This window comes from Phocoena phocoena, chromosome X (genome assembly GCF_963924675.1).
Source record: "Phocoena phocoena chromosome X, mPhoPho1.1, whole genome shotgun sequence".
NCBI classification, from domain to species: Eukaryota; Metazoa; Chordata; class Mammalia; order Artiodactyla; family Phocoenidae; genus Phocoena; species Phocoena phocoena.
This window is the reverse complement of record NC_089240.1, coordinates 86,865,310-86,879,897: the sequence shown is the minus strand read 5'-3', so window position 1 is coordinate 86,879,897 and position 14,588 is coordinate 86,865,310. Positions and strand designations below refer to the sequence as shown.

Sequence of the window (14,588 nt, the reverse complement as noted above, 5' to 3'; positions counted from 1 at the left end):
CCCCAAATTGTGAGAGCAACTTAAGTTCCTAGTATTAATTTTTACTAGAAAATAGATTTGATTGTCTACTTACAAAAGAATTCTTTAAGTTTTCATAAATAGCTGGTTCTGTCATGTTCTACCGAAAATACGTGTATTTAATGTTCCCAAACAATAGCTGAGTGTTAAGTGCACTTGCTGGAACATGATGGCTAACACAATATCAGTCTTGAAAATTTGGCCCATGGCTATTTTCATTCAGAGGTTTAGCTGTGTGGCAAGGCAGCCGAGGATCTGAGGGGTGCCGACATGCTCTGATCTTCCCTGCCCTATCAAGAGGGGAGGAATATGCTGTCCCGACCCCTTCTCACCTTTCAGAGCCTCTCATCCTTTGCATTCAGGCACCTGACTGTTGCTTACCCAAAAATATACATGGAGAGGTGACCAAGGTGGTGACTTCAATAAATGCTTTTGGCTCCTTCCCTCCCTCCCCCAAATTCCCACAGAGATTATGCAACTCCAGCAGAGTTGGGAATGCTGTTCTGACAACTGGAAACCAAAACAGATCCCTTCTAGACCCCTGCAGCAGAGGGTTTCCATAAAGCCTGTAGAAGTGATTGCTGGGGGGAGAGCCTCCAGACCTGCTTGCTGTCTACCCTTATTCCCAGTGCCCAGGTGGAAACTTCCTTGACCCTGTCTACTGCTTACCACCTAACTAAGGAGATGCAGCCTGCTGGGTCTTTCAACTCTATTATCTTTACCTCCAGGGCACCTAGGAGGAGCCTAGCCACGCTGAAGAGTTGCTGCCTGCCAGTCCACACCCACCCTGGTGCTCTCTCAGCCAGATTTAGACCAGTGTCTAAGGAACTCTGACAGACCGACCATACTGATTGACCTAGACCAGGTGTTTTCAGCTGAGGAAGTCTGTGGACCACCTGAAATAATGTGCAAGGTAGCATGTGCTTAGAAGGTAGTAGAGTATGTAGACTTATGAAAAGAAGAGCTGTACCCTAGGAGCCTCAGAAACCCTGATACATGATCAGGTTGACATCATGAAGAAGCAGAAGCTATGAGGTAGAGAAAAGACAGAAGAAGAAGGAGCTACTTGGGAACGAGACAGGAAGGAGAAGAGACAAATAACAGCTGAGCTATGTTAGAGGGAGAGCACTTACTCCTTGGGTTCAGGCATTCTTAACTAAAGAAACCCCTGGAGTTATGTTCAAAATAATGTGCACGTGTGTGGGGGGGTAGGGTATACACATTTTTACTGGGTGTGTACATTTGCCTAGGATAGGATCCATTAATTTCATTAGATGCTCAAAGGGGTAATATAAAAAAAAGGGAGAAGGTCAACTGGCCTAGAAAATATATTTTCATATACATCTTTTTCTCAAATAGGACTATGTCTATTTCTTAGGAGAAATTAACAGAACAATTAGCCATTTTAAAGTGTACAACTCAGTGGCATATAGTACATTCATGATGTTGTGAATCTATCACCTCTATCTAGTTCCGAAACATTTTCATCAACTCCATACCCATTAAGCAGTCACTCCCAATTCTCCTCTTCCCCTAGTACCTAGCAACAACTAATCTACCTTCTGCCTCTATGGAATTATCTACTTTGGATATTTCATATAAATGGAATCATTCAATATTTGACCATTTGTGCCTGGCTTCTTTCACTTAGCATAATGTTTTCAAGGTTCATTCACATTGTAGCATGTACAGTATTTCATTCCTTTTTATGGCTGAATAATATTTCATTGTATGTCTATATCATATTTTGTTTATCCATTCAAACATTGATGGATATCTGGGTTGTTTCCACCTTTTGGCTATTGTGAATAGTGTTGCCTTAAACATTTGTGTGTAAGTTTTTATGTGGATGTATGTTTTTATTTCTCCTGGGTATATGCCTAGGAATGGAATTGCTGGGTCATATGGTAATTCTATATCTAACTATTTGGGGAACTGCCAAACTGTTTTCCACAGTGGCTGCAACATTTTGCATTCCTACCAGCAATGTATGAGGGTTCCAATTTCTCCACATTCTCCAAAGCAATTGTTAATTTCCATTTTTAATTTTTATAATCCTAGTGGGTGAGAAGTGTCTTTGATTTTCATTTTCCTAATGACTAATGATATTGAACATCTTATCATGTGTCTATTGGATATTTATATATCTTCTTTAGAGCAATATATATTCAACTCCTTTGCCCATTTTTAATTGGGCTTTTTGTTGTTGAATTGTAGGAATTCTTCATATATTCTGGATACTTATCAAATATATGATTTCCAAATATTTTCTCCCATGATGTGGATTGTCTTCACTTTCTTGATACTGTCTTGTGATTCGCAAAACTTTTAAATTTTTATGAAGTGCAATGTATCTGTTTTTCTTTTGTTGTTCATGCTTTTAATGTCATATCTAAGAATCCATTGCCAAATCCGAGGACATGAAGATTAACACTTTGTTTTCTTCTAAGAGTTTTAAAGTTTTGGCTCATATATTTAGGTCTTGGGTCCATTTTGAGTTAATTTTTTTAATATGGTGTGAGTTCATTTTTCTTTATGGCTTTATAAGATTTAAAGATTCTTTTGATGGCAGTTCACAATACACTGTCACACAAATGAATAAAAGGCATTTTTACAAAAAATATATTACAATTTACCCCCTTGATGTCTTGACATCTGTTTTAAGTTCAATTATTTGGGATATTTGAGTGGCCCAAATAGTAGAGGATATTTACAGAGAGTAGGGAATAAGTTGCCCTAAACAGCATAGAAAACATTTTATTGTGAGAATTAAGAGAAGGAAAACAGGGGCTTCCCTGGTGGCGCAGTGGTTGGGAGTCCGCCTGCCGATGCGGGGGACATGGGATCGTGCCCCGGTCCAGGAGGATCCCACATGCCGCGGAGCGGCTGGGCCCGTGGGCCATGGCCGCTGGTCCTGCGCATCCGGAGCCTGTGCTCCGCAACGGGAGAGGCCACATCGGTGAGGGCCCCGCGACCGCAAAAAACAAAACAAAACAAAAAAAAAAAGAGAAGGAAAACAAATAGAAGAATGAGGAGTTTTTGTAGGGCAGCCATAACCAAATTCCCTGTTTATATGGTGATAGCCAAGAAAACAGATCTGAAGTTTTCAGGGTCTCTAACAATATTTTTGGTAGACTTGAAAAGTGTTATAAATATGAATTATTTATTTTATGACAAAAAGATCTTGGTGACAAGTCCAGTAGTTATGTTGTTGGAGTGTACGAACTGATAGTTTAGTAAAACATATAGAAAAAGTTAGTGGTATTTATAGCCAAGGAGAAGGGGTAGTTGTGTTCATGGTCAGAGACATAAGACAGGAGGTAGTGGTGGAAAGTTGGAGTGGGGGAGTAGGATTAAGTGCTAGAGAGTGGGAGGTCCTCCTCCAAGGTGGTTGAGGAGTGGTCTAGGAGGTAGTTGCCCCCTGAGGAAAGCAATAATCTCCATTAATTTTTATAATGGCATTAATAGTACTGTAGTAACCTCTATAAGATTTCCCTTTAGGCATAAGAATATAGAGGTGTACACCTTTTGGCAGAGAGTAAAACATAAACCAGGGTCATTGGCTAAGTAAATTATGAACTCAGGACATGTAATAAAATCACTAAAATCAAAGGGAGAAAAGCAAAAAATTTATTGTGTCCAATTTGTCAGTGCCTTAGGAAAGGTAGCACCTAGGCATTGCTGGGACTCTAGTCTTAGTGACTGGCGTGAAGTCTTTCCCCATTGAATGATCTTGGCATTCTTGTCAAAATTCACTTGACTTATATGTGAGAGTTATTTTGGGGCACTCTATTCTATTCCATTGGTCTATATGTGTCTTTATGCCAGAACTACCCCGTTTGATTACTGTAGCTTTATGGTAAGTTTTGTAATCAGGAAGTGTGAGTTCTCCAAATTTGTTCTTCAATTTCAAGGTTGTTTTGGCTATTTAGGGTCCCTTGAGATTCCATATGAATTTTTTAAAATTTATTTTTGGCTGTGTTGGGTCTTTGTTGCTGCACTCGGGCTTTCTCTAGTTGCAGCAAGCAGGGGCTACTCTTTGTTGTGGTGTGCTGGCTTCTCATTGCGGTGGCTTCTCTTGTTGTGGAGCATGGGCTCTAGGCGTGCGGGCTTCAGTAGTTGTGGCACGTGGGCTCAGTAATTGTGGCTTGCAGGCTCAAGAGCACAGGCTCAGTAGTTTGGCGCGTGGGCTTAGCTGCTCTGCGGCATGTGGGATCTTCCTGGACCAGGGATCGAACCCGTGTTCCCTGCATCGGCGGGCAGACTCTTAACCACCGTGCCACCAGGGAAGTCCTCATATGAATTTTAAAATAGATTTTCCTGTACCTGAGTAAAACATCGTTGGGATTTTGATAGGGGTTGCACTGAATCCTGTAAATTGTTTTGACTAGTATTGACATCTTAACAATACTGTCTTCAATTCCACAAACATAAGATGTCTTCCCGTTTATTTGTGTTTTGCATTTTTCAGTGTAAAAGTGCTTTTCACCCTTGCTTAAATTTATACTGAAATATTTTATTCTTTTTGATGCTATCGTAAAAAAATTATTCCCTTAATTTCCTTTTCAGATTGTTCCCAGTTGTTGTATAGAAACACAACCAATTTTTATGCATTGATTTATCTCTAACTTTGCTGAATTCATTTCTTAGTTCTAACAGTTTTATTGAGGACTCTTTAGGGTTTTCAACCTACAGGATCATGTCATCTGTGAACAGAGATATTTACTTCTTCCTTTCCAATACAGTATGGATTTTTTTCTCACCTAATTGCTTGGGCTATGCCTTCCAGTACTATATTGAGTAGAAGTGATGAAGGTGACCTCCTTCTCTCATTTCTGATCTCAAAGGAAAAGCTTTCAATTTTTCACCACTAAGTGTGGTGTTAGTTGTGGGCTTTTCATAGAAAGCATTTATTATGTTGAGGTAGTTTCCTTCTATTCTTAGTTTGCTGAGTGTTTTTATCATGAAAGAGTGTTGAATTTTGTCAAATGTTTTTCCTGCAACAATTGAGATAATCATGTATTTTGTCCTTCCTTCTCTTAATATGGTTTATTACATTAATATATTTTAATATGTTGAACAATACTTACATCCAGGAATAAAGCCCACTTGGTCGTGGTGTATAATCCTTATAATGCACTGCTGAATTACATTTGCTAGTACTTTGGAATTAACATTCATATGGGATATTAGTCTGTAGTTTTCATTTCTTGTAGTGTCTTTGTCTGGATTTAGTATTAAGATGCAGCTGGCTTGACAGAATGAGTTATGAAGTGTTCCAAATTTTTTGGAAGCATTTGAAAAAGACTGGTGTTAGTTCTTCTTTAAATATTTGGTATAATTTACGAGTGACACCATCCTGTCTTGGGCTTTTCTTTGTTGAGAACTTTTTGATTATTGATTCAATCTCCTTACTCATTACTGTTCTGCTCACATTTTATATTTCTTCAGTATTCAGTCCTGGTAGGTTGTGTGTTTCTAGGAATTTGTCTATTTCATCCAGGTTATCCAATTTGTTGACATACAATTGTTCATAGTCCTCTCTTTTAATCTTTTTTATATCTGTAAAACTAGTAGTAATGTCCCCTCTGTAAGTTAATTTTAGGTACATAGATATTCTTTTTTCCCCTACTCAACCTAGCTAAAGATTTTTCAATTTTGTTGATCTTTTTGAAGAACTAACTCTTGGTTTCATTTTTTTTCTCTATAGCTTTTCTATTATCTATTCTATTTGTCTCTGCTCTAATCTTTATTATTTCATTCCTTTTAATAGCTTTAGGTTTAATTTGCTGTTCTTTTTCTACTTCCTTGATATGTAAAGTCAGCTTTTCGTGTGAGATCTTTTTTCTTTTTTAATGTAAGTGTTCGTAGCTATAAGTTTCCCTCTAAACTCTGCTTTCACTGCCTCCCATAAATTTTGGTATGATGTGTCATTTTCATTTGTCTCAGATATTTTCTAAGTTCTCTTGTGATTTCTTCTTTGACCCATTGGTCAAAGTTTAATAAACTTTTATTGAGTTCCTTTGGAACCCAAGATCTCTGGGCAGTCCATCTTCATCTTTCTATCTTCCAGTGTTTTCCTATGCTTTTTGTTGTGATATGTCTTTGGTTTTTCAGTTGTAAGATGAAAGGTGTGGAAGGGATGGTGTGGCTCTACCTTATCCAGAACTGGAAGTCTGCAGGTCAGATTTTTGCTGTTTAATAAAGTTGAATCCAGCTCAGGTCTGGCTATAGTCCTACAGCTTCTCAGATGTATGGCAAGACACTTGTACTCTCTTAGCCTGTGTCCTTATTTATTGTTGTAGAGAGAGGTCTTAGGATTTCTAACACTCTGTCTCTATCCATCTCTGAGAATCAAAATGTCTTTTGACGAGAAAGGATACATTTTGATGAGGTCCAATATATTGATTTGTTTTCTGTTAGAGTTTGTTTTTTTGAATTCTAATTTCAAAATTTTTACAAACTCAAAGTCCCTAAGAGTTTCTCCTATTTTTTTTCTAGAAATTTTATGTTTTACCTTACATTTAGGTCTTTGACACAGTTTGACTCAACTTTTTATATGATGTGAGATAAAGTTATTCTAATTATGATGATGATGATGGTGATCATGATCATGATCACTAATAAAGGTTCAATTGGAACTAGTTGTTCCAACACCAATTATCAAAAAGAGTGTCTATTCCACCATCAAATTGCCTTGGAATCTTTGTGAAAAGCATATACGTGTGAATCTATTTCTTGACTATTCTGTTCCATTGATCAATTTGTCTATATTTATGCTGATACCACACTGTTTTGATTATGGCACCATTATTATAACTCTTGCAATAAGGTAGTGAAAGTTTTCCAAAATGTTTCTCTTCTCAAAATTGTTTGGACTATTCTCAGTCCTTTGGATTTTTTAATGTAAATTTCAGAATCAGATTGTCAGTTTCTATAAAAAACTGCTGTGATTTAATTTATGTCATGAATGTTTTATAGCTTTCAGTGTGCAAATCTTACACATCTTTTGTCAAATTTATCCCTAAATAATTCATATTTCTGATGTTACTGTAAATGACATGTTTTAAATTTTATTCTGGCTGTTCATTACTTGCAGAGAGCTGAATATTTTTCCTTAAAATTCATGTTCACCCACCACTTCAGAATTTGACCTTATTTGAAAATAGGGTCTTTGCAGACATGGTTAATTGAGAATTGAGATCAGAGCATACTGAATTAGGATGGGCCACAAGCCAAGGAATGCCTAGGGCCACCAGAGCTGGAAAAGGTAAGGAAGCATTTTTCCCTAGAGCCTTCAGAGAGAACTTAGCATTACTGTCACTTTGATTTGGACTTCTGGTGTACTGAACTGTGAGAGAATAAATTTCTCAGTTTTTAAAGTCACCAAGTTTATGGTTATTTGTTAACAGCAGTCTCAGAAAACTAAAAATACAACTAAATTTGTATACTGATCTTTTATCCTGCAACCTTTCTAAACTCACTTATTAGCTCTAGCAGTTTTTGTATATTACATAGGATTTTCTACATGGACTATCATGTTTTCTATGAATAAAGATTTTTCTATTTTTTTCCTTTGTAATCTGTATGACTTTTATTTCTCTTTCTTATCTTATTGTACTGGCTAAAACTTCTAATACAGTGTTGAATCTAATTTGTGAAAGTGTCCATTTTTGCCTTGTTTCTTATCTTAGGGGGAAAACATTTAGTCTTTAGGCACACATCAATATGTAGGTTTTTCATAGATGTATTGTATCAAGTTGAGGAAGGTCTCTTCTATACCTGGTTGCTGAGTATTTTAATAAGAGATTTTAAAATTTTAGCAAATGTTTTTTTCATTCTCCCTTGAGATGATCATATGTTTTTTTCTCTTTTATGTCAATATGGTGAATTATGATTTTCAAATATTAACCTTGCCTTGAATCCTTGGGATAAACCTTACTTGATGATGGTGTACTGTAATTTTTATATATAATTGAATTAGATTTTACTAAAGTTTTGTTAAGAATTTTTGCATATATGTCCATGAAGGAGATTGGTTTGTAGTTATCTTTCCTTGTAATATAATTGTCTGGTTAGTTATCTGGGTAATTCTACCCTCGTAGGATGAGTTGGGAAGTATTCCATCCTCTTTAGTTTTCTAAGGATTTGGCATATAATTGGTGTTATGTCATCCTTAAATGTTTGGTAGAATTACCAGTAAAGCCATCTCGACCTATAGTTTTCTTCAGAGGAAGTGTTTTAAATGAAATTTCCATTTACTTAACAACTATAGGCCTTTCTTCTATTCTAATATAAATGTTTATACTATAAAATTTCCTGAGTGCTACTTTTGCCACATCCCACAGATTATTATATGTTGTTTTCATTTTCACTCAGTTCAAAATATAATTTCCCTTTTGATTTCTTCTTTGAGTTATTTAGATCTGTATTATTTCATGTTAATTTAAATATTTGGGGATTTTTCAGAGATCTTTCTCTCATTAGCTCCTCGTTTAACTCTATTGTGCTCAAAATAGCATACATTTTATGATTTGAATCCTGTTAACATTATTGAGGCTTATTTTATGGTCCTGAATATGGACAATCTTGGTAAATATTCCACGTGCATGTGAAACAAATGTACATTCTATTGTTGTTGGTGGCAAGTTCTACAATTGTCAACTAGGTGAATTGGTTCATAGTGTTGTACTTGCTGATTTTCTGTCTACTTATTCTATCAATATTTTAGAGAAGGTGACTGTAATTGTGGATTTGTCTGTTTATCCTTGTAGTTCTATCAATTTTGGCTTCATGTATTTTGAAGCACTGTGATATATGAATGTTTATGATTGTTTTGTCCTCTTGACAAACTCACCACTTAAAATGATGTAATGACATTCTATGACCATAATTTTCCTGGTATTATTCTTTTCTCTGAAATTTATTGTAACTGATATCAATATAGCCACTCAAGCTTTGTTCTGACTGGTGTTAAGATTGTTCATCTTTTTCTATTCTTTTACTTGTAATCAGTTTGTATCTTTAAATTTAAATTAAGGTTCTTATAGGCAGTATATATTTGTGTCTTGCTTTTCTATACAATCTGACAATCTCTGCTTTATAATTGAGGTCTTTAGACCATTTACATTAATGTGATTATTGGTATTGACATGTTTGGGTTTTAATCAAGTATCTTGCTATTTGTTTACATGTGTCTCATCTGTTCTTTGTTCTCTTTTCCCTCCAACATTTTTTTGACTGAGTATTCTTAAGATTCCATTTTATCTCATATGTTGGTAATATACATTTTTAACATTTCAGAACCTACCTTCAAGTGATATTAAGGTATAGAATAAGAACTTTAAAATTGTGTACTTCCATTCCCTATATCCTGACCTTTGTGCTATTATTGACATACATTTTACTCCCACATGTTATAAATTCTACAATACACAGTTGGGGGCAATCCGAAGGCTCATGTTGTTTCCCCTCTCTCAGAGAACTTTTCCCTCGACTGTCTGATGTTCAGCAACTGAAAATTGTTCTTTTATATATTTTGTCCTGATTTTAGTTGTTTTAGTTAGGGAAGTAAATCCAGTCCCTGTTACTCTATTTTCATTTGAAGCATAAATGTGGCTTGATGTCTCACGTGATGGTTAATTTTGAAGGCTTTATTTCACTTCTAACCAAAGTGCATTTCCTATGTATCTCAACTCCCTGGAAGAGTCCAGTGTCTGTGCACTCTTCCTCTGGCTAGAAAATTCAAACTGCATTGCTTTCTTTGGTCACAAGGTGGCCCTTAAGTTTATTTTCTGAATTTCCTTCAATAGATTTGTATTTTTAAAGAAAAAAATTCAGTAATTATTTGTATTCAACTGTTATATTATCTGCATTATTATTTCAATTTTGTTAGAAATACATAAGGATTCAAACATGTATCCTTGTTTATCATTTTCTGAATATCACTAAATCTATACTTACTCAGTTTTTCATTCATCAGATATCTACTAGATCTGTATGAGGTGCTAAAACTCCAATGACCCAATCCATATCTACATCTCAAAACTTTCTTGAACACCGTTTTTCTTTGATAACAAAGGGAACACTCTCTAATCTCACTGCCTTCTCTTTGCTAGATTTTTTAGGCATTTGTGGGAAGAATTGGTCTATCCCTTTTGTGGAGAATGGCCACTGTGAGGGAGAAAAGGAGGCTCAACACATAGAAATGATGTCAGCAGGCAAATGCAGCCAGACCTTAGATATAGCTGTTCTCCTCAAAGGAACTTCATGCCCTGCTCCTTTATTGTCTTTTGCTCACTTTCTGCTGGTTGTTTCTTGCCCAAGCATTTTACATGGAGCCTGACCACTCACATACTACTCTCTTAGATGCCCTTTCAGATCCAAACACTCTGTTAAGAGCCAAGGGAAGCTGGTTAGCAGAAAGCATTCTGTCCAGAGACTAGAATCCTAAACTCATCATTCTCTGAGGTTGACAGGGCACCTTGAATCTACCTATATACGAAGAGATGTACATTTTTCTGGGCATATGCATGTCTAACCTATCAAGGTATACCATGGATTCACTCACATATGAGCTTCCAATTTCTTTTCATGAAGGAAATGCTGAATATCCTTAGGCCAAGAAAGCCAGAATGCTTCTGTTTTCCATAGAAGCTGGTGCAAATATTGGTAATCAAGAGCGGTAAGTCTGGGAGACTTCCCTGGCAGTCCAGTGGTTGAGACTCTGCACTTCCACTGCAGGGGGTGCAGGGTTGATCCCCAGTCAGGAACTAAGATCCCGCATGGCGTGGCTAAAAAATAAAATAAGAAAAAGAGTGAGAAGTTTGGTAGGGCATAAGCTTCTCAGTTCATCAATTTTCCTGTCTTTTCAACTTTAGCCTTTCTCTCTATAAACTTGTCTCACATGAATGTAATACCTTGTGTCTCAAGCACCTGGAGGAAGGAGGGCTTTGAAATTGATTAGGCATCTGATTCATGATGTCTGTGGTTTGCTGTGTTACATGTCATTTTCACCTGCCTAGCCACTTTTCCCTTTGGTTTCCTAAGTGCTATTGTGATGTTATATTCTAGAGCAGGGTTACCAAACTTTTTCTGTTAGGGCCAGATAATAAATATGTAGGCTTTACAGGTGGGCCATACCATTTCTTTCACAACTATTCAATTCTGCCACTGTAGGCCAAAACCAGCCATAGATAATATGTAAATTAATAAACATGTCTGTATTCCAATTAAACTTTATGGACACCAAAATTTGAATTTCATATGATTTCTACATGTCACAAAATATTCTTGATTTTTTTCAACCATTAAAAAACATAAAATTTATTCTTAGCTCATTGGCCAAAAAAATAAGCAGTAGGCCAGATTTGGCTCATGGCCTGTGGTTTGCCAACTTCTGTTCTAGAATTCTAAGTTTATTTCCACAAAAGAAATAATATGCATAATATGTATTTCACCTACTTAGCACACTGCAAGGCAACTTTTTTTCCCAAGTTCTACTGGAACACTTAAACCCAGGAGTCCTCCAATCAATCTTCTCATAAAGGTGTCCACATTTGGGTATCCACTGAATTCACTGACATGATCTCCTGGCAACCAACTCAATATAGGATAACTTTTCATATTCATAGGTTTCACGGGGGTGGTGTGAGGAGGCACTGTCTCAAATTTTAAGTGAGCTGTTCCCTCACACATTGTATAGTCTCATGAATTATGGAGGTTTCTTGGGAAAGAACTACACCTAAGAAAGACCCAGACAGGCAAGGTCTTTCCATGAAGCTAAACGGGGAGAGGGGATTTATCCACAGTTTATAAAAGAGTGAAGATTCAATTCATTGGGAATTCCAGAGACACAGTGGGACTTTCTCACCTTAAGGATTCCTGAACATCAACAACCTGTGGAGATGGTGAGAATGGGGCACAACAGAGGAATGGACTTACCTACCCCTTAGCCTATTGGACTTGTTTGTGAGTATAGGGAAGACCTGGCTTTGGGAACTTCCCCAAATAGCTGAAGGTAATATCTAAAGGGTTGGGTCATGCATATGCCACTGGGAATGAGCTTAAAGAAAGCTTACAAACTTATTGCCTCAAGTGCACACAAAAGCCCTGGGAGGTGATTATTATCTTCATCTTGCTGATAAACATAATGATTTTTAAAGAGGTATGTCTCATCATTATTAGGTTTACACTTCTAAATAAGAGACCAAGGTAAGCTAAAACCAGGATTCTGTGACAAGTGCTTAGTAAGTGCTCACATTGCTTTATCAGGTTGTCAAGCTCTTTCATTAAGTAGTGTGTGTTGTTTTGAAAAATGAGAAAATAGAGGGAGTGCCCTGGCAGTCCAGTGGTGAGGACTTGGAGCTCTCACTGCTATGGCCCGGGTTCAATCCCTGGTCTGGGAACTAAGATCCCACAAGCCAGGCGGCGCGGCCAAAGGAAATAAAAAGTACATGGAGGATATAATGTGTGGGTTGCCAGGACCTCAAATCTTGAAAATGAGGATGCCCTCTGAGAGTTCTAAATGGATAAATCTGATAGACGATGAACATGGCTTTCCGTCTCTGTGAATAACACAAGAAATTATCTGTGGATGTGATGCTGAAAACGTTGGGAAGATCTAGTACTCCAATCAGCATCATTTGGGAGTTGTCCAATCCAGGTAAAAAAATAAAAAAAGGCGAGAAAATAGAGATAAGAAAAAAAAAAAATTCATAATTCTACCATAAAGAGATAATTTTACTTTATATATCCTTAGACTGTCTATTCAGATATAAAATATATACGATTTTAAGGGAAAAAAACAGAGAATGCTTTTTTAAACTGCTTTATTAACGTCACAATATATAAAGAAGATCTCTCCATGCAATAGGTAAAACTCTCCTGCTGACAGAAACTTACAGATTGGGTCAGAAACAACATTCAGTTAGAAGCTGGTAATAGGAGACCCACAAGAAACAAGTAACACCAAAAGGTTTACAACAAAGGTACGTCACAAACATATAAGTTTAGGAAGCAGGTGTGTCTCCCTACTAACTTCAGGGAAAACATCAGGATTCAAGGCATAAGGCAAAACTCATCATGATGGTCATGGTGAGGGGGGTCAGTGCTAACTGCCCGCAGACTATGACTCAACTGCTTTTCCCTCAGCTTTTCCATCAGCTGCCTCACCTCCTCCCCAATCCTTTCCATATTCTCTTCTCTCATCCTTGCCTGTGGCTCTTCAAGACTCTGAGTCATGTCCCATCTATACTGCAGGATGGGCTGCCTAACACGGAACCTCCTACGATTTCCTCTAGGTACACAATATTCACCAGCTTCCAAAGGGAGGGCGAAAGGCTCTCCTTTATTAGCATCCTGCCCCTTTTCATCCTTGTTTTCATTCTCCTGGTTGGCATTTTCCATGTAGAGATTTTTTACTGCTTGTTCCTCTTTGGACGCCATTGCTCCTAGGAGACAAAAGAGAGAAGAGACTATTTTCTGGGTGGACTGATCAGCACCGAGGACAGAGGCCCTACTAAGCACCTCTCAAGACTTCCAGCCCCGGATGTAAAGGCTCTTCAAATTTTCGTTTTCCCACCTGAGAGGCTCCTTATGCCCTCTAGGGGGCCCCCAGTCCAAGCTCTCCCCCTCCCTCGCCCAAAACCGACCATTTTCCCTGCCTATCCATGCCCACGTCTCTGCAGGCACCAAAATGGAGGACAGGGTAGGGGGTGGTATTTGGGGGGTCTTAGGGCTATCCACACGTTCCCCCCACAGCCCAACTGTCCCCCGCACAGACCTGGGCCTATCCTCGCGGTCTCCTGCTCCTCCCGATTCTTGCTGCAAGTGCGCCGCCGCGACACTTCGACTCGCAGACCTGCAGAGAGTAAGGGTGGGGGAAGGGGGGCTGCTGCATCCGGACGCTCGGCCCCTTCTCAGCCCCGCATCTCCCACCCCCGGCCACCCCCACCCAGCGTCCGCCGCTCCCATCCTCAGCCGCCTCCGCACCGACCACCATTTTCTACCCCGAGAAGAAAGGGGGCGGGGCGGGGGCGTCGGAAAAGCTCGCTGTTTTGCGAGAAGCAGGCAGCCGCCTCAGGGCCGCGTAGCCCGCCCCCAGAGAAGGCCTACCGTTTTCTGTGGCCAAACGCCAGGCCGCAGGGGGCATGGGGGCTGCGGACTCCGCCCCGGGGCAACCGGATCCCCGGGAAGGGGTCCACAGGCCGTGTCCGCTCCCTCACGCCACCTCTGGGGACCCCCCTCCGAGTTCCTCACCTGCTGCCCCCGCGCCTCCTACTCTTGGGGGCCGACCTCGGCCCGCAGTCCCTCAGGGCCACCGGGAGCAGGGACCGAGAAGGTAGCGAGCAACGGCCGAGTCTAACACTAGAGCAGGGCAAGCGCGAGTTGGCGCGGGCCGGTCACGTGCGCCCTCCGTCACCGCGGGACGCCACGCCTTCGCGCCGCCCCCTTCTGTCCCACGGGGTCGCGCAGAACCGGTGGTGCTCACCTCCCCCTGCCCCTCATGTCACTTGTCCGAACACCGGCTTGGGCCCCGACGCTCTCCTTTCTTTGTGTGTTCCTGGGCC

General features: G+C 39.3%; 1 protein-coding gene across 1 annotated transcript; it reads right to left on the bottom strand.

Annotated features, from left to right (window-relative positions):
* Positions 1 to 12,831: 12,831 nt before the first annotated feature.
* Positions 12,832 to 14,381, bottom strand: LOC136142496 (protein BEX1). Its single transcript, XM_065900696.1, has 3 exons — positions 14,278 to 14,381; positions 13,802 to 13,879; positions 12,832 to 13,469 (listed from the first exon to the last, which is right to left on the bottom strand). Exon 3 carries the CDS (start codon positions 13,462 to 13,464, stop codon positions 13,078 to 13,080), a length of 387 nt encoding a protein of 128 aa, XP_065756768.1. The 5' UTR covers positions 13,465 to 13,469; positions 13,802 to 13,879; positions 14,278 to 14,381; the 3' UTR covers positions 12,832 to 13,077.
* Between the last annotated feature and the right edge of the window lie 207 nt (positions 14,382 to 14,588).

Excerpts from the sequence above, each read along its gene's own strand:
- LOC136142496 (XM_065900696.1), bottom strand. The coding sequence starts at position 13,464 with ATGGCGTCCAAAGAGGAACAAGCAGTAAAAAATCTCTACATGGAAAAT.